General features: G+C 42.9%; 1 protein-coding gene across 6 annotated transcripts in view; it reads left to right on the forward strand.

Annotated features, from left to right (window-relative positions):
- Positions 1 to 243: 243 nt before the first annotated feature.
- The window catches only part of LTBP1 (latent transforming growth factor beta binding protein 1), a 203784-nt gene continuing 182482 nt past the window's right edge, over positions 244 to 21545 (forward strand). For 3 of the 6 annotated variants that reach the window (XM_068676469.1, XM_068676470.1, XM_068676475.1), the window contains exons 1-3: positions 245 to 984; positions 1124 to 1194; positions 17273 to 17561. In XM_068676469.1, coding sequence (XP_068532570.1) covers positions 527 to 984; positions 1124 to 1194; positions 17273 to 17561 — 818 coding nt within the window. In that variant the 5' untranslated portion in view covers positions 245 to 526. Of the gene's footprint in view, positions 985 to 1123; positions 1195 to 17272; positions 17562 to 21545 lie in introns of all 6 variants that reach the window. The other 3 variants (XM_068676473.1, XM_068676474.1, XM_068676472.1) reach the window with 2 other exon arrangements.

A 21545-nucleotide genomic window follows, 5' to 3' on the forward strand; every position in this document is an offset into this window, starting at 1 on the left:
CGGGGCCGCGGCGCCCCCTCCCCTCCGGTCCCCTCCCGTCCCGTCCCGTCCCCTCCCCTCTCTCCTCCTCCCCCCCCGGCAGCGCTCTCCCTCTCGCAGAAACTCTTAAAAAGCGTTTTTTCAGCCCGGGCCGGCTCTGAGAGCGCTCCCTGCTCGCTCCTACAGCCCCCTCCCGGCCCCACGGACATCTGCTCGACCACCCCCCCCCCCTCCATCAACCACCCCCCCACCCCACCCTTCCTCCTCCTCCTCCTCCTCCTCCTCCTCCTCTCTCCCCGGCGATGCTCCGCTGCCCGGCGGTGCAGGCAGGGCGCTGAGCTCCGCCAGCGGCTCGGGGGGCGGGAGGGGGCAGCCCCGGCAGCGGGCTGGGGGCAGCGGCAGGAGGGCGGCTCTTCTACCCCCCCCCCCCTCCTTCCCTTCCCTTCCCCTCCTTCCCCTCACCCCCTCGGGCTGCGGGGGGCTCGGAGCTCGTCGCCGGTGCAGAGAGAGAGAGAAGGGGAAAAAAAATATAATAAAAATTAAAGAAATGGCTCGGCTCGGCTGGGGCTTCCTCCTGTGCGCTTGGGCGCTCTGCTCGCCGGCGCTCGGCGCTCCGGAGAAGGGCAGGCTGCGGAGGATCGCCTACGTGCTGCACCCCGGCCAGGCGGGCTCCTCGGGCAGCCGGCACCAGCGCCCGGCCCTGCTGGGGGGCCGGCAGCAGCAGCAGCAGCAGCAGCAGCAGCAGCAGCGCTCCTTTAACCTCCAGCTCCACGCCCGGTACGGCGGCGGCACCGGCAGCCTGGAGCGCAGCCGGCGGATGAGCAAACCGCCCGTCCCGCTGCGCCTCAGCCCCGCCGGCCCTCACGGCCCCCACAGCCCCGCCGCCTCCTTCGCCAAGCCGGCCCGCTTCGGGCCGCGGCACAAAGCTCCGCCGAGCCCCCAGGCCAACAGCAGCAGCAGCAGCAGTGCCGGCCTGCCGCTCCGCAACAAGCACCAGCTGCCGGGGTAAGGCGCTCCCCGTCGCCCCCAGCCCCGTGCCCGTCCCTCGGGGGCTCGCCCCCGGCGCTTTGCATCCCGCCCGCCCTGTCCCGGGGCTGAGGGGGGAGCCCCCGCCGACCCTCTCCCCGCTGTGCTCTCCCCGCAGGGTGAACGTGTGCGGGGGGCAGTGCTGCCACGGCTGGAGCAAGGCCACGGGCTCCCAGAGGTGCATCAAACGTGAGTAGCTTGCGATGCTCTAACTCGGCGGCGAGCAGGGCGCTGCTCCCAAATCCCCGCTGGCTCAGCCTCTGCTGGGGGTGGGCAGCATCTCTCCTTGGCTCAAAAGGAGAAGGAGCTCGGCAGAAGGGAGTTTTGGGGAGGGGGGAAGCCCCGAGGTGATGCTTTGGAGGGAGTTTGTGTCGAGCAGGGGTGTAGCAGGGTGAATAACCCGCTGGAGAAGCCAAGGTGGGGAGCATGTGCATGCACTGTCCCATTGCATGCAGTGTCTGGGCTGTGTGCGGTTCCTGAAGCGATGAACAAGGCACAGGAGGTGATGGGTTTGCTCCCGTACGGGAGCGTGCTGCTACTGGGATGTCTCGAAACGCAACACGTGTCCATAAAACAGCCCTTCGTGGTTAGTGCTGTCATAACCAGGTTGTGCTTTCTCATGCAGAACTGGAAGGATCTCGGCTAATTTGGGCAGGGTTCAGGGCTGACTGCAAAGGGCTGAGCTGGAGTTATGTTGCCATGAGGTCAGGGAAGAGCCGGAGGAGGCAGGAATGGCATCCCCCTTCAGGATGCCCCGTTAGGTGTCAGCGAGATCCTTCAGGTCTTGGCACACTGCTGTAGTTTGGCAGGACAAACCTCCGTCCCTGAGAGAGCTCAGTGTTTTCAAGATGCAGACCGTGTTTGGGGGCTTTTACAGGGGGGTTTGTCCCTGTGTGGGATTTTTCACAATAGGGAGCAATCACATTTGTAATCCTCAGAAAGGTTAAGTACCTTTGACCTGCCTGGAGCTGTTGCTGGGGGCTTTATTACAGTAGGCTGTTAAAGACAAAACTGCACAATTTCTGTGACCAACCTAGATACGTATTTAAGGTAGTCCTCAAAATTTACATTTTCAGTTTGAAGTAAATGCTGCCCTGTTAGGCTAGCCACCTCTCTTTTGCTTAATACACTTGACAAGTGCTAGAATGATTTCCGTCAGCTTACATTGCTTGGGACATTGCTTTGAGGCTAGCTGCAGAGCTTACTGAACACCTACATTGGCTGAAAGACTAACAAAATCGGAAGAAAACAATGTAACTTTGGGATGTTCAAAGTCAAAAGCTATTTAAACTACAATGCCATTGTAAATCAATGTTTTTATTTTTTTTTGCTATCTTGAGTAAAAAACAAATCTCCTTTCTTGGCTTTGACTCAATCTGTCTTCCAGTAACTTTTTTTTCTAGATAATTTCAATGCATCCTTTTAAACTTTTGCTTACAAATTAAGTAGTTTTCTTTGCTTTCTCTTGTTTAAGTTCCATGTTTTCAACTTCCACCCATTGTTATCCAGCTGTTCTTTCGGTCTTCCTTCTTTATTCATTTCTATTTTTAGGTTCTTCAATAAGGACTAAGGCAATTGGATTTTTGTGGGATAGCTCATTTAAATCCATCAGTAACTATGGGAATTGAAGTAATTCAAGGAATAGGGCAGCAGATAAAGAGTTAAAAGAAAGCTGGGGGGATTTTCTGTTTGACCTTTGTTTCTCATATTGTGTCTCTGCTATTGGGCCCTCCTTTGCATTAAATACTTTTGCTGCCTGCTCTGATGCCTCCCAGCAGTGGTAAAACACACTTGGCTTGAATCTTCTTGGTTTTACCCCTCTTTTGGCAAGCCAAGGGAAGCACTAAATGGCCTGAAATTGTCTGTTTTGTAACTTAGGAAAACCATGAGATAGCACTGACTTGATTTAGCTGTGGAAGATTAGTCTCCCAGTCATAAAAGCCAGATACCTCCTTTTCTTGAACCTCCCGATGTTTCGTTCAGGAGAACGAAAACCCTATAACTGAGCAAATGTTAACCCCTTTGTCTCCTATGAAAATGTGTTGTGTTTTTTTTTTTAGTTTTCGAAGTCCGATAGCAAACTGTCAGTTTCTGAGGGGATCGTTCCAGTTGTGGATTAATTGTGCCACAAATGCAGGCACACCTGAGCTGACTTCATGCAGAGTCAGTTTGGATCTGTCAGGGTTTATTAGCTCAGGCTCAGTATCGTTTTAATAAGCTATTTGGCCTCTAGGGCCACCTTATATTCTTTCGCATGGTGCAAAGCCTGAGCTAATAAACCCCAGACCCGTACTGGCTCTTTCCAGGGCCAGCCTCCATTTGTCTGCATCAGGCTTCCAGCCCCAGAGTGCTGAGAGCCAGCTCTGATCACGGGGCTTATTAGCTCAGGTGTGATCCCAGACGGCAGCAAGCACTGTGTGTTTCTGCTCTGCTGCACCTGTGTCAGTAAGCCTGCCTGTAACCCACGGAAAGTGAAGAGGCATGGTCTTGCAGTCCAGGTGTCATTTGTTTTCTCCATTCCCTTCCTCTTGCTGGAGGTGTTTGCTGGGGCTGTTTCCTCAAGCACGGAGCTGGGGCTGTGGCTGCTGTTCCCCTGAGACTCCTGTCCCAGGCTGGTGGCCACCGGGCTGCTTATAGTGGCAGCCGTATTGTGTTCCCCGATCGTGGTATGGGAGATATTTCTGTGCAGGTCACAGGGCAGCATGGAGGAGAAACATGGACTTCTCAGGTCCTTTTTGTAACTTGTAGTTTGAAGCTGAACTGTCTCCTGTGTTGACAGTCCTCATGTTGAAGTCTTGTGGTCTGTCCTCAGAAGGTGAGCTGAGTTCCTGTTAGCAACCGGGTGAGAGTGCCTGCCATACCCAGCTCTAGGCATGTAGGTTTTCTCCACTCTGCTTAATATTTCAGTTTTACATTGTAAAGGTTTATCCTGAGAACTTTTTCAAACTTGGTGTGACTTTGCTTGTGAAGAACTGCGTAATTCTAACTACAAACATAAAATCATAAAGCTCAGTCTTCAGAGTATTCAGAATTGCTTTACGCTGGGAAAATGACTTCAAGCCTTCCAAGAAGACCTTTTTGAAATGTTCAGAACATCCACCTTTGGGTAAAGATGAAGGTGGCAAAAATTCAACCATGGCAATCAACACTTTGGAAGGTTTTAGTCATGTGAAAGGGTTTATGACTGATTGTCTTACAGCTGTAGTTATCTGAGGTTATGATCTGTGTAAGAGCAATAATAAGATACCACCAAGGCTGGAGATGCTGTGTTTTGTTAATACTTGTTGCATTACTAGAGCATTATACAGACATTAATCAGCTCTCCAATGTGGCTGTAAGGCAAGTAAAACCTAGAGTGTGGGTTCTAAATTATTTATTTCTTTTGTGGAAATTGAACCATAGGTTAAATGTGGCCTTGGACAAGTTATAACAACTGACTGGAAGACCTAAGCTGGAAATTAGGAGTTCCTGTCTCTCAACTGCATGTTTATCCTATTCAAACCTCTTGTCTCCTATCTACTTGCTCCTGGATTTGTATTGGTTAATATTATTTGCTACAAAATATGCTCTTCTGTTTGTCTTTTAATGATTACGAAGGATTGTATCTCATGTTGGGAAGTCAAGAAAGAAATTGTCTATTTTATGCAAGACCCGATACCTCCAAAAAAGTTTTAACTGGACTGCCCCTTGTTGTAGTAGTAGACACCTTCTGAGGTCTGTAATGTTTTGTCTGGAGTATTAATGTGAAACGTTTGTGAGCATTCTCAATGTAATGGCACTGCCTGGAGGAGTTGTAACTTCTGCTAAAATAATGGTGTAAATTAACGAACGTTAGTGGGAAGGAACGAGCTGGATGTTAAAGGAATGCTGAAATGTGTGAGCTCCTGTGCAGAGGAGTAAGGAAGGCTCATATGGGTGAGAAAGTGGGCTTGGCAGGGTAATGTTCAGTGAGAAGCTCATAGGGAGAGGAATGACTACCTGCAGAGATGCAGAATCCATGTGTATCATCCTTGTCAATTAAGAAAGGAAAAAGGCTCCCATCTTTGTTAGCTGAGGGGGTTGTGTGGGGCATGCATGTGTTCTATGGATGGGCATGTGGTGAGGATTTGGGAGCTGGAGCCGGGCTAGGTTCTCTGAATGGGGCTGTGGGGTTCTTTCCTTTCCTTGTTGTGTGCCCAGACACTGTGCTAAGGTCATCAGAAAATAAGACAAATGATTTGTTGTCTCTTTAATATTAAGAGATGATTTTGTTTATTCTCTATTCTTCTGGAAGACTTCCTGACTGAATGTTAAGTAAATGTATATAAGCGAGATATGTAGATAAGCAAGGCCTGATTTCTTTTTTGGAATAAGAAAATACACAACAATAGTCTCCCTTCTGCAGGAGACCAGAAAGCTGTGCCAATACTCGCTCTGTGGAAGGTCCCTTTGTTCACTTCCCAAATCTGCATGGCCTCTGCTGTGTGCTGCTGTTCAGCTGTCCCGTCCCTAAACTTTCAGAGCTATGCTTTGGGCTGTCATGGAGTTCACAAGCTCCATCCCTCCTTCAGGGTGAGGGCACGTCGGCTTAGCTGCTGCTTCCAGAGCTCAGTTGTGTGGGGCCTGGCTGCAGTATGCATGAGGCCGCTTCCAGCTTGTGCTCCTGACTCTTCTTGTGGGAGCTGAGGGAAAGGTTGCATGCTTAGGTCTTGTTCTGACCTAGGGCTTTGGTCCACACCTGGGAACTTATAAACATACATGGGTCCCACACAGTTTAGAGGTAAAGCTGTGTGCCACTCAGTATTGTCATATTGGTGGCTGAGAATCTCCTCTGTCTTCAGCTCAGCTCTGAGAAGTGGTGGTATCCAGGAGAGTTGTATGTCTGATGACTGCAATGAGTACTTCAAATGCTTGCAGCTGTGTTTCTTGGAGGTTTTCTGGTCATAAATGGTTCCCAAGGCTTGTTCCTAATCAGTTTTGTGGCTTCGAGTTTTACCAAGTTCTGTTTATTTACATTGTGTATACAAAGCCCAACTACAACGTACTCTTCCCAAATGTTTCTTCTTCACATTTGGAGATCATCATCTCAGTAAAAACAGTATCAATCTCCTTCAAGTTATGTCTAAAGTTATGTCAAAATTGAATGTTTGAATTTCAGAGAGACATAACTTCTGTGACCTCATGTGACTCACTTATGCATTAGTCCCTTATAATTTATTCTTCGATGTTGCTTTAAAAGACCCTGAAATTGAAAAAATGAAAGCCATTACTTGAGTATCTGATTTTTTGCCTGTGCTGTGGCTACTACTATAATACGTAAATAAAACTTTTAGTTTTTGTGCAAGAGGAATAGCCTGGCTTGCGTAGCGAGTCAGCCTTCTGTGACAGTTCCACGTCACTTCATTGTCACTTACTGTCCTTGGGAAGGAGGGAAGAAAGGGAGGTTCCAGATTCCTGCCATCGCTGGCCTTGTCTACGTGAGTGAGCAGCGTGGACTAATTAATGCAAGCAGATCTACAGGCTGGAACCCTTGCTTTTGATGACCCGAGGCCCATGGTATACCCGTTTCTGGATTTAGTATTTATTTTGAAGTAGGTGTAGTCTGTTCTCACGGCGTGAGCGCCGCTGTGAGGCTGAATTCCATAAGGTGCATTCTTGAAGCATTCACTCTTTTGATGTAGCTGTTTAGATATTTTTTGTCCAAGTATATTTTGTCAGGATCTAAAATACACATAGTGCCTGTGCCTTAAGAAGGCCCCACAATGCGAGGAAAACCTCAGCAAGTGTGACTGATCGGACTTGCCTCAAGAGAGGATCCTGGTGCAAGCTAAAGCCTGGTGCAGGCATGGGGCTCCCAGCCACATGCAGGAGGAGGAGAAACCCATCTACTGTTTTCTATGTGACCCAGGTGTTATTTTACTAGGAGCAAAGGAGGTTATGACGACATTATGGCCTCTATCTATTTTATACAAGTACTACGTGTGTGTAGATTAAAAGGAAACCAAACCCACAACAAAAAATGCACAGAAAAAAGAGCCTTCAAAGACATTTCTGTAGGGTTTGTGCTGCCGTACTGGAGCAGACAACAGATTTGTTGACACAAACTGCTACAGCCAGCCATCAAAGAAGCAGAACATACGGTACAGCTGTAGTAAATGTGTAGATGACAAAAAGCCTTAAATGCATTCTCTGTTAAGATATTATCAGAGGGAGCCCAGAAAACTGGTTGTGTTTCTTTTTTCCCCTCTTTCCCCCTTCAGATTTGTCAGCTGTGTTTACCTTCAGTGTGCCTGTAGTTTGGAAGTGGTGCAGAAAGCTGTGTGGGCTCTGGGTGAGCGCTGTGGTGGACACAGCGATGCTGCGGTGCTCTCCTGGCTTTGCTCGAAGCAGGGACAGCATCAGTGCTGGCAGCCAAGTGATCCTTATTGTACTCACCTCACCCTCATGTGGCACAGCCTGGAGCTGTTCCTGCCTTCAACAGCTGTGCCTCTTTTGTCCCATTTCCCAGACGGTGGCACTCGTACTGTAGGGCTGCTCTTCCTGGCAGTAGCGTGCGTCCTCCTGGGTGTCCCTCCTCTCCCATGCAGGTGGGAGCACAGCGAAGCCTGTGGGATCAGCAGGCCTCCTGGCCTTCAGAAAAGAGTGAATGCAGCAAGCTGTAGGGTTCTGCACTCCATCAGGTCTTGGAAAGAGGTTGGGTACAGCATTCCTATTCCCTTCACAGGCTCCATGGTGAAGTGCTGCGTCTTAGAGACTGATCCTGCCTCAAAGCAGGCGCAGATCCCCTAGGAGTTAGGAGGTTGGTGGAGAAGGGTGCATCTCACCCTCAGCTGACTCCTTGTTCAGATATTGCCTTGCCCAGTGTTAGCAGACTGTGGGTGGTTAGTAGACTGCGTGGGTATCTCTCCACGTTTGTCACTGCACACAGGAGAACAAGGATTTGGAGTTAGCAAGTTGAGGTACTTATTTAAATACAGAGCTAATAGTAGTTCTGCTCAGCTGTGCTCTCTTTGTGAACAGCAGTAATCCCTGTATCAACCCAGGGTTCTAGAGAGCTGCCCCCTGATAGAGGGGCGTTGATTTGCCCTTTATTAAGACTTTTTTTTCCCCATAATTTAAGTCAATTATTTTATTATCTCTAGATGGCAGTTTAGACCTGGATTTCTGACGAAGCTCAACTACACAGTGAAATTGTATTGAGAATTGGTTTGGTTTACAAAAAAACTTTATTGTTCTTAACATCTTAATTACTCTGTGATGATTAATAGTCTTTTTCTCTGGTATTTCTTTTCTGTAACACTTCAGTTGTCTGAATCCTGCATCCAGTTAAAATTTTTTAATTGTTTTTTTATTGAGTTTCTGTTGGTTCATTTGAGTTCCTGTGTATTTTGTACAAAGTATTTTGTAACAATTTGAATAAACAGTGTAATGAGAGAGAGGTTAAAACAATTAAAAGGATTGCAAACTGGAGCATTAACCACTCCAGCAGGCAAGAACAGCATCTAACATGTAAATTTTCTGGTTTCCTTAGCTTAGTCCACTCTGTAGTGAATTATCTTTTGCTGTTGTTGATACAGAAATTAAAGAATGTATAGTATATAGCATGTGAGAAATTAAATTTTGTTTGTGCTGTCAGAATATGTATAATTCCGATCTCAAAATGTTAAATATTTAAAATGCTCTCCTAGATTTTTCAGTCTAACTTAATTTATACTGTATAAACCCCAGTAAACACGATGAAAATGCCAAGTACCAACTAGCAGAATGTGATCTTATGATCAATAAAATGTGCCCTTTTTCAAAGGCCTAGCTCCAGCAATATTTGAGTATAGTTGCCATAAATGTCTGATGTATTGTAGCATTTAAAGGTCATTGTATGAAGATACATAGAAAGTAATAGCATGATGACCACATAACATACTAGGAGAGAAACTTGATTTTTTTTAAAAGCACTATGTATGCCAGAGGTATTGTTTTTTGTTTCCCTCCTTTCACAGAGTTCATGTTTATGTAGTCATCCATGTCAATATAGGAATGCTTCAGATGTTTGAAGTGGACCAGTGAAGAATTCCTATGTGATGCATGCTTTTATTTGAAGTATATTTAGGGAAAGAATTTCTCTAAGACCATGTAGTTATGATAAGAACAAAGTTCCTGTGTAGGAAGACACAGATGGTCATAATGTTTCCTCCATTAGTCATGTAGAGGTCGTGCAGGCTTTTTGAAGTTAAATAATCAGCAGAAATGGCATTAAGTAATTTTAACTTTTCATAGGATACTCTCACAATGTGGTTGTCTCACCCTTGGTCACAAGTGCCTCTCTCTCTGTCCTCCATGACTGTGTAGATGTGTTAGATGTACTTCAGCTAAAATTCAGCTGTTGAAAAGTGTTTGAAGAGAGATATTCAGATGCAGAAGTAGATCCCTGGAAAAGCACAAGGTGGTGAGCACCAAATGTTCCTTCAGTTAACTTTTGGGTTTCTAGTCTCCAGTGTTACATCCTCAATCCTGAGTTTTGCAATGCTTACAAAGACTTAAGACTCAATGTGGTATCCAGAATAAAAGCCTACAAGTATGTGGTGAGCTAATCAGTAGGGTAACCAACAGGAAACCATTACAAACTTTGCCCTTCTCCAGGATGTCGGCACCATATTCAGATTTCTCTGAGGGAGCCAGGGAAATGCCTCTTCCCATTCAGAACCCCCAGCTCGTAGCCTCTCAGGAGAGACGGGGCCCTTCCCTGCCTTTCTTTTGGTATCAGTAGGGGGGTCATCGCTCTGTCTTTCAACACAGCAGGAGCTGGAGGTGCCTTTGTAGCATGAATTTTTATTTAGGATGCTCACTCAACCAAGATGTACTGAAGTTTGGGTTTCTTGTGTGCTTGAGGAATAGTAATCTTGAATTAATGAAATGAGACGGTATTTGCTATGCCTTTAACAGCCTATTCCTATGTTGAACGTAACCAGAAAGGATTAGCAATATGTCATGGGCGGCATGGACCATGATACATACAGAACCAGTGTTTGCAGCAATTTAAGCTGTTGGAAATTGATGCTTAAATATGTGTAGTTAAGAAGGGGAGGAAAAACAACAACCATACATTAAAATTTACATTCAAACAGAGAGGAAGGATCTACTGGATGGGCTCACTAGACGTGCAACACTGTTCATTGTAGTGTAAATATTGTATGAAATTATTAGATACACAGGAATGACCATGACAAATGTTTGTGGTCATTTAAGTACAAACCAACAGCACTTGCTTGAAAAAGGAGATCCTTAAAGGTGGAGCTGAGGCAAAAAGGTTAGATCTGCAGGAAGCCTTTGGGACCATTTAAATTGTTATTGTGAGTTTCTCATTAGAAAGTACTCTTCTCTAAATTCAGTTCTCCAAATGATTAGTTCTTCCAAAATTCTTATTCTTTAATTCTTGCAAATGAAGAAGATAACTAAATTGTTGTGAAATCCAAGTGATGAACATCTATATGGGAAGGCTTAATGATCTTAATCTGAGAACTGTCAGGAATTCAATATAGAAGTTTCTTCACAGCAAATGACTTGTACCTTTGTTTTGATGTACCTTTGTTCTGATTATCTAGAAAGGTATGAAAAAGTTTTGGATAAAATATTAGAACATACTGAAGTTTTTATACTTACTGACTTCGTATACAAAATTTTGCTTAATTTATTAAGTTTTAGTACATTCCATAGCAACATATTTTCAAGGTGTTATAAACCTCACATTTTAGGACTTGGTCCTGCAAATATTTATGTATTTTTAACCAAAATGACCTGAATGCATGCCCTGAAAAGTGCATAAGTGTAAATCCGTACAAAATACTACATGCAGATGTGTTGGAAAGGTCTTCTAAACTTGAAGCCTCAGGGTAATACTGTTGTTTTATGCTCATTTTTCTCAAAGAATGCCTTAAATATGGCCATACCAGGCCTGATAGGTGCCCCTGTAGCCCAGTATGCTGTCTGTGATGGCAGCAAGCAGTAGTTCATTAAGGGAAAAATACATCAGCATTTTGGGATAATTTCACAAAAAAAATGTGAGATTCAGTGTCTGGTGATTCAGGAATTTCAAAGTGATTCTAGTGATCCTAGTACCCTGGGTTAATGCCCCCTCTCTGCCACGTGGGCCATGTTGAACCTGTGGCTAGCTGTGTCTGCATGGTGCTCTCAAGATAGAAGAGACGATGTTCACCTTTTTTGCTGTTACTTATGAGCTTGGAGCCTTTTTCCATACTTTGTTTTCTGTACTGAAGAGCTCTGGGGAACCTTGGCATGGCTCACACAAAAAAGCTGTTTCCCACCTTTGATCATCCCAGTTGCCCTTCCAACAACCTTTCCTGGGTTCTCCTGCCAGGAAATCCTTTTCAAGATGAAAGCACCAGAATGGTATGCAGCAGCCCAGGTAGGGGGAGCTATGGGTGCGTGTGTACAAAGGGGCCTTATAGTGCTGTTCTGTGTTGTTACTCCTGACTCCTTATCCAACAATTCTTAATGCTTGTGTTTTTTTCATTGTGTCTGAGCAATGAGCTGATGTTTTTATGGAGCTACTGACAACGGTTCATTTGAGAGTGGTAGTGGTCTGCTTGAAGATCAGCAATTTAACAATTTAATGGGAAGTTAGGATTGCTTTTCCCCAGTGTGTTCACATTTATCTACACTGAATGTTATCTGCAATTTTACCGCCTAATTGCTTGAGGTGTAAAGCCGGCAGTTTTACACAGTTCATCTGCATCCTTACTGACTCAAACAGCTTGCTACCTGAAAAACTCAATACGGCTCATAATGTAGGCTTGGTTTGTATTTGCATAGCACTCTTCGTGTTGAGGAAGAGCTGGAACGCTTTGGCCCTATCAGGGATGGACAAGCCATAGGGATGGGCAATTCTGAAATGGCCTCTGGGACTTCACATCTCTAACTCAAGTTTTGCTGTTGTAGGAACTCTGAGAACAAATGAAATGCAATGGTGTATCAAAGACAATAATGAAATGCAATGATGGATAAAAGCTTTGTTCAGAGAACAATCATAGCTCATAATAAAACCATCCATGGGGGAGCAGGATGAGTAGACTGCAACTCTGAGAGAGAGCTGAGCAATATGAAATGGGCTGGTTAAGCAACAGCAGCCTGTTAGTCACTGTTGATTGTGGTGTGCGTGACTCAGTCACGTTATGAAGGGATTTAGAACAGGGTGTCTCTGCAGGTATGAATTCCCCTTAAAAAAAAAAAGTCCTTGATGCATATCTAAAAGGTGTTGTTACATGCACAAGAGTATATGCGATGTTGGATGTGTGCTGCTCTTCTGAAATGCTCTCGATCATTTTCTCTTTATCAGAAAAGATCCCTACGCAAGTCTCTTCTAGAAGTGCCATAGGGGTAACTTAAAGTAATCGTTTCACTGTTGCACTGTTAACTTCACTGCTGTTTTTGCCAGGAACTTTTGGTTAGTGCTGTTTCCATCTGAAAAAGAAGGCAGAACTCCATAACTACACTCTGTGGAGAGTCGCTTGCTGATCCATGGGTGTGCTCCTGTGGTGCAGCAGTTGCTGCCATGTAACCACACAACGAGAAGTCTGTTGTCCATGACCATACCATGGCAGGCAGGTGGGGCTTGCGACACTGGGAGATGAAAAAGCAAGAATAACAAGCAGGCATTTATTAATTCTGCTGCGTATGGGTCAAACTTCCTTTATTTTTAGTAGGTACAAATTGCATGGCCTTAAAACTCCCTCCAAAAAAACAAAACAAACAAAAGCAACCCCAAGAAGCCTTGTGTTCCTTCACCAAGCTACACCTATGGGAGGTGAGGCGAGGTTAGTTATGTTGCCTGTGGCCAGCTTCCTTGGCACAAGAAGTTTTAGCTGCTGAAACTAACAGGCTTGAAAAGCAGATCAGTGAATTCCTGGCAGAAAATTCTGTTGAGGGCTTTTAAACACAAAACCAGTGCTCTTGCTCAGAAATTGCTGAGCCTCTCATCGAAGGCTGTAATGGTAGAAGCTTTTACTGCTCCTCACCCAGTTCTTATACCCATCCTGAAGTAGCCACCTTTACCATGGGGGAAAGAGATGAAGTGCATCTTTGATCTGACTCAGTAAGGCCAGTCTCATTGCTTGCATCTTGCCAAGCTTCATTTTTGAATTTGTAGTCGTGACCACAGCATCAAGCCTTTCATCAAGCCTCATCAAAACTTTTTAACAGGGGCATACCAGCCCATTTTTCAGTTTCCAGCTTAATTCTTCCATATTCCAGCTTTTGGAAGCTTCGCTTTATGGAAAATAATGGTGTTTTGAGTTGGATGTGCCATTATTGTTGTCTTCAAACAAAATAATTAGGTCATGCATTTGGCACATTGCAGCTGTCTTGAACGTTTTTAAAAATAAACTGCTGTATTGTATCAATTAAATGTTCGTTTTAATTCTTTCCTAAAATGTGATCCTCTTCTTGATTTTGTGATCTTCCGTTATACAGCGTTCATGAAGAACTTTGATCAAAGGGTCAATTGTTGTGAAGAGCAAATGGATCGGTTTTCCAACCTGCTGTTACTTATCGCAGCGTTTGAGACAAACTGAGTCTAACATAATTTCTGGACCTGCTGATGCTTGTTTTGTTGCAATGCCAGATGTTAGAGTAATGCAGTTCGTCCTGCAGAGCCTTGTATGCTTTATATATCTAAATAAGAGAAACTCTGCTTATGTTGCTGTCAGTGAATTAAAACTCTTTGAGTCTGATTAATTATTTTTTTTAAATTAAAAAGTAATTCCAAAACAGGTTCTGCTTTTACCTGCATAGTTTTAAACTCATTGCAACCTTTTTTTGTTCAAAGTGAACAATTAGGTTCACTTTGTAAGTGATTAAGAAGTTTTGTTAGGCTTCTGCAGCATAACTTTGGTTCCTAACCACAGTTTAAAAAAAAAAAAAAAAAATGTCTTTTATGCAGTTATGAATTTTTATTTCACATGTTTTGAAAATTAGGAGATAACAGACTGGTTATTTCATTCCACTGCCACTGTCCAATGCAGATGGACTTTTAAGCTTAATTGTATGTTTAATTTCAAGAAACTTGTTGAGAAGCCTGTAGGCTTTATGGATGCATGTCCATAAATCTCAAGAAATATGCTTTCAATATGAGATTTTTTCATGTTGTAAAAATGGGACTTAATTAATTAAATTAAATTATTTTTTGCCAAAAACTTTCTTTCTAAAACACTACAGACTGTGCCCAAGCTGTTTCCCTGTGATCTCTGTGCTATGCCTACAGATGACCAGGGTGATGGGGTCACAGCTCTGGTATCAGAGTCCCTCCAGAGCCTCTTATCACAGTGCTATCCTCAAAGAGGAATAATTCTGTATGAACACATCTCTTAGATTTGTATTACTTGGTTATTTCTGTTTGACGTTACCAGATAGTGACAATACAGATAGGTAGCATATTTCTCTCCAGACTGAGGAAGAGAAAGTCGCATCAAAAACCTGGCAGATGAAATGACCTAAAATGTGGTGCAGGTTGTTGTTTTCACTGTATAGCTGTCAGATTTATCAGCCTGTTTTCAATGTTTTGCACTGCAGTAGAGAGAACAGTTGCTAATGCAGCTATTTTCATATTACATGGAGTAGGAGATGCCACGTTTTTGTTTCCTTTTTATCTAGGCACCAGGAGTAGCAGAGACCTGTTAGCCAGCAGCAACAAGATCTTGTGCGCTTTGTTCCAGTGATGAACGTTTTTTTCCTTTTTTTTCCTTTTGCCTTTTTTTTTTCAGAGCAATCCTGAAAGGGGACCTCATGCATAGTTCTGTAGGTGTGTTGGAGTGGCCTGGTTGGCCTTTAGTCATACGTAACTAGAAATACAGGTGTTCCCTTCAAAGAGCCACATTAAAAAGGGTTTTGAAGCGGTCCTGCTGAATGTCTGCTTTCTTTTTCTGTGTGTAAAAAGAAATCTTTCAAAGGGTCTTGTGTTCTTAGATCTTTAGTTATCCTGAAGTGTTTACTTTTAACACTTAGCAGTATAAGGGATAAGGGAAATCCAAGGGGTGTCCAAGGATGCGTTCAGCAGTCGTGTGGTTCCAAGCCCTGGAAATGTTGCGCTCCGGCTTCCCCAGCTTCTGTGGCTTTCTGGTGCATCACGATGCTTAGGGTAGCTAGTTTGCTCTTTTTTTTGATTATTTTTATTTTTTTTCCCCCAGGTTTTTCAGTAGTTAGCATTCAGTTGTGGCTCATGAAAAAATCCCTTCTGCTCCACTTCTTTGGTCAGTGAAACTTCATTAGAATTTAAGGTCTCAGTCTGTTTTCCAAAGATATGATCCGTTTCAGTCATTTGTGAATTTTTACTGCTCGTAGCAAAATCTAGGTCTTGAAGGCAAGATGCATGGAAGAGTTTGTGTATCATAACATATGCTTGTTGTAAATCTCTTCTCACGTTTACAGTGAAAATTTTCAGCCTTCTGGCAGTAAAAGGCAATACGTGCTCTCCAAATAATCAGAAATATAAATAAGCAAATGACCACTTCTTGTTCCCAGGGAGATGTGCAATATGTAATCCAGCTAGTTCAGTCAAGTAGCATTCAAGAGAAGATGAATTGCTGACCAGCACATGGAAGGGAGTTTACGTGTGAGAAGCACATGGTGTAAATGAAGTGAAGTTGTGTGTATGTAACTCTAGTGCCCTGTGCACAGATGGTATACATGATACATCTGTACCAGCTGATATTATCAGCTGACAAGTTGCACCAAGCTAACACAGTTCTGCCCTAGCAAGTTTTTTTCAAATGTGTGCTTGTATGTTTGCTTTATATTTGTATATAAATGTATGTATAAAAACTTGATTGAAGTGCCAAGTGCTCCAGTTTGAATTTATTTGGAACAGGGCTGTGTACTTTTTTCTAAATTACTTTGAAATTGGATATTCCTGAGTATGGTATAGTATCATATGTTATGGCTTATGATATGGTGTTACCTATTTTAGTAAAACCTTTACCTTTTGATCTGGCATATTGTTTTGTCTACGTAAAAAGATCTGTAACAACATTAGAGGTATGCTCTGTTTGAAGGGGCGAAGTGTGTTGCTCAGCAATGTATCTTCTCGGGAAAGCTTCATTGGATACCATCTCTAAGACAAATGAAAAAATAATTTTGATATTTTAATTCAAATTGTATTTTGCTATTAAATTTAATCCTCTTGATAAGAAGGTACTGTTTTTGCCATCTTAGTGTTTAACATTCTCCAAATATAATAGCATTGTAAGATGAAACATCCAAAATAAATCCTGAAATGAGGCACATACCTTTGCAGTGTTATGTATACATATGATCAGCAGCTGCTTTTGCTTTTTTCATTTTGTCTGTAAGGTTTGCTTCTTCTCAATAATTCTTGCTCATTCAGAATGGAACTGATCCTGTTTTAACTAGATCTAGGAGATGGCCGTTGAGAGGAGGCTAATTATTCAGACTCCCTCTGTAGCCAGTGGATAGAGCAACACAAACAGAGCGTAACTAATCCTGTGTGAAGCTGGGTATCTAGAAGTGAATTGTCTTTTGAAGAAACTTATCGCTCTGCACTGGCGGTACAAAAGAGCATACAGCAGCTAGTGCAAGATAATCACAAACACCTGTCTGTCGCAGCCCCTAGGTATAGCTATGTCTTTGTAGGATCAGTTTGTGTGTCTGCTTTTTCTTTTCCTTTTTTTTTTTTTTCTTGTTATTATGGTGTTAATTTCAGAGGGAATTGCATCTTGGCTTTAGAGGGGGAAGGGTTGAATCGTTTCATGCCTCTGCAACATTTTGGTCATCTCTGATGTGACGGTAATGATTCATTCTAGGTGCATATAAGGGATCTGTGATTTTAAATAGTAGCAGAATGAATCCAATCCTGGATCTGCAGTAAACTTGTATAATCTGCCTATTTTTGTTTTCATCAGTATGTATTTTGGTTGTCATAGTATAGGGAGGCAGCATGCAGGGAAAGAGTACAGAAGACTAACAGATTTTAAACAGTTCTGTATTTCTTGATCTTAACTTGCACATTTCCAATTATTTTTTGTTTTTTTTTTTTTTTTTAGCTCACCAACATTTTACTTTATTAAACTGTTCAAATGTTGTGCATGTATTATGTAGAAGAGCAGTAAAAGCCATTCCAACTTACAAACTCTTTTGTGGAGCTTAGCAATGTTAATATTACTTCAATTAATGCTAACAATTAACACTTTTTTTCAATTGTGGGGTGGGCTTGCATTTCCTGTCATCCTGTTTCACAGGTACTTTTTTAAATGTCTTTTTGTAGCTAACTGTGCACCACCGTGCCAAAATGGAGGGATGTGCCTGCGACCTCAGCTTTGTGTGTGCAAGCCAGGAACAAAAGGCAATTCCTGTGAGGACACGGTCATGCAAGACACGTCTTCCACTGAAGGCCGGAACCCTGTTGCTCCCCCATGGCCCATACCCCAGCAGGCTGCCCAGCAGACCTTTTCTCGAAAGGTGCAGGTCCCACCAAAGGTTGGCCCTATGACTCAGATGGCTTTCACCATCAAGCAGAAGCCTCCTGTTGGATTACCTCAGCAAATGCAACCACAGTAAGTGCTTTGTTTTTATTTTTGCTCTTCAAGAAGTCCAATATATTGGTTTTATAAAATGTTGTTCATTGCAAATGTTTTCATATAGTCACACTTAGAATCTTTCACTGATTTTTAAAGAATGTTTTATTTTAACTTGAAGACTTCTAAGTGGCTCCTTGTGAACCAGATCTTCTCACCTGAATAGAATATCCCTTAATATCATTCCATTGTTTTTTCCTTAAAGTGCTATATTAATTTCACAGGAGTCATTTATGCTGCTGACTTCTTGAGTTTAATCAACAACAAATTCCCAACACTGCGTCCAACACTACATAAATGGGGAGAGTAAGATTTTGTGCGTGTTCTGGTTTCTTTCTGCTATCAATATACTTCTCCCTCCCCCCCTCCTTTTTTTTCTAGTTACGTTTTTAATTTTATTACAATGGATGCTTCTGTTTGCTTGCATTTGAGGTTTAGGACTGCAGCTGCCTGTCATAGGTGGCAAATAAACACCCCTGTTGTTGCAGTTTTTCCTCTGTCTCCAGGCTTCAATGTTACTTTCATTAGTTGAAATACTTCAAATTAATCTGAAATTTCTCTAACTATATTGTTGCTTATTTTAATGTGTTTGACCTTAACTTGTTCCAGGGTTGCACATAATGTGGGGGGAGAGAGGTGCACAGAAGCCTGGTGATCAAATTGAGTGGACAGTTTTAAGGTGTCTGCAGCTGCTGCTGTACTTCCAGATTCAGGTGAAGTCAGGCAAAAAGTGTTGCCCTCTGAAGATGTCACTTTTGGATAGCTGTAATAAGGATATAGTCCATCTTCTAGCCTCAAGAGCAAGATTATTGGGACTGGGAGATAAACTGTTATTTCCCTTGCCCAGAATTATAAAAAGTGAAGGCAGAAGAGCAACATGGGATTATACCAGACTGCACCTAAGTAGTTATACGTTCCTGGTAACAAAGTACATCTTGCCATACCTCTCCAAGCTGCTTCTGAGAACAGAAGTCACTGGGCACTGCCAGTGATACCTGGTATTTTCTGGTTACCTCTATTGGGTTCCTTCCTCCAAAACACTTCTGATTCCTTCTAGTGGTGTCCTAGTTTGTCTAACTGTGAGGTCATAAGTAAAAACAGGTTCATGCATCTTGTGTAATAGGATGAGGAACTTAAATATTTAGATTTCTGTTGGAGTTCTTAACCCCAATACAACAGGTTTCTTGAGAAATGTAGAAGATGAAGCAGAATGGGCTTTAAGAACAAATACACTTGAAGTCTTGAAGGACAGAGGAATTGCCACGCAGTTTTAATATTTTGCAGTACTCTGAGCCCACAGTGAGCAGGGTTATTAGGATTAATATGAAAGGGAAACTACCAGTAAAATAACCAGATTTCTCTGCTCCCTCCCTACAGGCCAGCAGGACTACTAATCCTTAGCACCTGGCTTCTGTGCTTAGCCCCACAAAGTGTGATAGAGCAAATCATTACAGTGAGGCCAGGCAATTCCTATCTCTTCAGTTCTGATTCTTATGGAGTATACTGTATGTCTTTCTGCCTCTTTCTTCCTTCCTCCACACAAAAGCATTCTCAAGGAGTTCTTCCTATTGCAAGAAACATTAGTTTTCCAAATTGGGTAGTAAAACTTTTTTTTTTTTTTTAAAAAAAAAAAAAAAAGGCTGTTCTTGCTTGGGGAAAAAAAAAAAAACCTGTTCTCTTTCACCCACTCAGACACTCAGACTGTGCTTAGAAGGAAGGGGCTTGTGGATGGTTCCAGGGAATACTTGTTTGTTTTCCATTATTCCTGGAAAAGATGAGTTCATGGCTAAAGGGTTTACTTCATAAGAAAAAAGACAATAAACTGGTATTTTTCCATGCTACTGTGGGTTGCCAGGCTTTGATGCTCGAAGTGTTTCTAAAGGGTACTTGCAAGGGTACCATGCTTTACCAAAGTTCATTTCTGATTGCATGAGACAATGTCCCGTATGTAGAGGAACTGACTTCAGACTGAAAAAGTCACATTGTCTACTATCCCAAGAGCCTCTGCATGCTTCCGCAAGCACTGCAAACCCAGGTGGGCTTTGTTAATATGACCCTTCTTAGCCTAAGGATTTTCTTCTAGATTTAAAGAGGCTTTTTAAGGGAAATGGGATTGTTAGTCTTTTGAAATCACATGAAGATAAATCACTTTCAGACAGTTCAATAATAGAGTGGGAGAAAGGGCAACTGAGTCTTTGTAATCATGAGAAATCCAGCTTACAATTTAGCAAGAGCCAGACACAGGAGCCAGGGGATGGAGAGAAAATGAGCTGTTTGACAAACCTAAGTGGTTGTATAAAACAAGAAAAAGAAGGTGCATGTTTAGATGTAACTGTTGAAATGAGTGCTAGCAGTAGTTCTCAATGACTACCAGGGCAATTTATAGGGCTAAAGGATCCTTGTGAGATCAGGGCTGTACCATTTGTGCAGAGCAAACAGGCTAGCTCCTGATTCAGTTCCTCCTTTGAATGTCTTGTAATCTCTGTTGTGTAAGGCTGCTCAAATCTTGTAGGAATAACTTTTTCCTGTTCCCACTCCTATAAATGTAGGAAAGGCTATGGCAGGAATGGAATTATCTACTGTTGGTGCAGTTCACATGCTAATACAGGTGCTGCTGTTATGCTGAACTGTCAAGGACTGGTGAGAGCCAGTGCAGGACCCAACCTAGAACACCAAAATAAGCTCCTATGAGAAGCTTGTCTCTACAGTGCTTCTGTTTTGCCATCCTCCATTAACTTTTATGTTTTGTTTATGAATGCAACTTTCCTGACTTCAGTCACTGAGATGTGTTCTTATGTGTTTTCGTGGGATCATGGTAGCAATGATATTTAGGGAAGTAGGAAGTTTACTTATTTCTTCCCAGAGACCTGAGACCTCTTTTTGAAGAACAGAGCTCTAAACAGAAGGAAACCTGGAGAGAGATTCATTTCCTGGAATACCTTGGATTTAGAACACACGGACACTGTCATAGCCCGGAGCTGGGGATGGATGTTGTCAGGTACAAGGTCTCATCTTGGAAGAATGTTAGCAAAAGATGTAGATGGCTGTAATTGAAAACAAGTGGTGTCTTGGAAACAAAAATCTGCTTCTTATTGGAACCTGTTGGTAATTCTGATCTCAGTAACAGATGTGCTTTCTGGTCCTGACTTGCTGTGATAGCTCTCCAGGAACTCCAAGTGTTCCCTTCACATCTCATTCTCTCACATGTTGGCAACAGCATAGCACCAACAGCTTGATTTTCTGCATTTACCAGCTGTGGGAGTAGAAAATAATGCTTTTTTTTCTTCTTTTGAAGTAAGCTTTCCATTACAGTTTTGAAAATGGTCACCAGAAAGTATAGCATCAACCAGCCAAAGCTCAGTAATATGCTTAAATGTCACAGCAGCGCTCCTTCAGGCAATAGCAGCAGCTTTCAGGAGGCAATTGTTGATGAAATGTGAAAGTTCGCTTTTGTACTGGGCAAAGCGAAGCTCATCAAAGGAGGAGAGGTGGATTCACAGCCTTGAAGTGGCAGAATTGGGATTACCAGTGTGTCTAATGCACCTTTCAATGCTTCCTAGGAGGTCCCCTCCAAAACTGTGTTCTTGGTCATGTTTTTACAGGCAAGCAGATCACTTGGTAACTTCAGTGAATCTGATCAACCTGTGTATTATTTTTTTCCTTCCGTTCAAGAATGTAGTATTTTCTTCCAATAGTTCCTTAATTCTTAGTAATTGGAAAGGAATAAATGTGAGATTAGTGTGAATTTAGATTAAAAAAAAAAAAGTGAGAGGAGAATTGGCCATGCTGTTGTGACCCTACTGAAATCAATGCAGCAATGAACAAATGCAGCTCAAGCAGTCTGCTGGACTTGCCTCGCTGTGTTGGTGTCTTTCTTAATTTTGGTATCTTTCTTAATTTCTTTAATTTTGAAGCTGGATATAGCACTTGAGATGCAGTCTCAAAAACACCCAATAGAAGGGA

The sequence above is a fragment of the Anas acuta genome, chromosome 3, assembly GCF_963932015.1.
Source record: "Anas acuta chromosome 3, bAnaAcu1.1, whole genome shotgun sequence".
Lineage (NCBI taxonomy): Eukaryota > Metazoa > Chordata > Aves > Anseriformes > Anatidae > Anas > Anas acuta.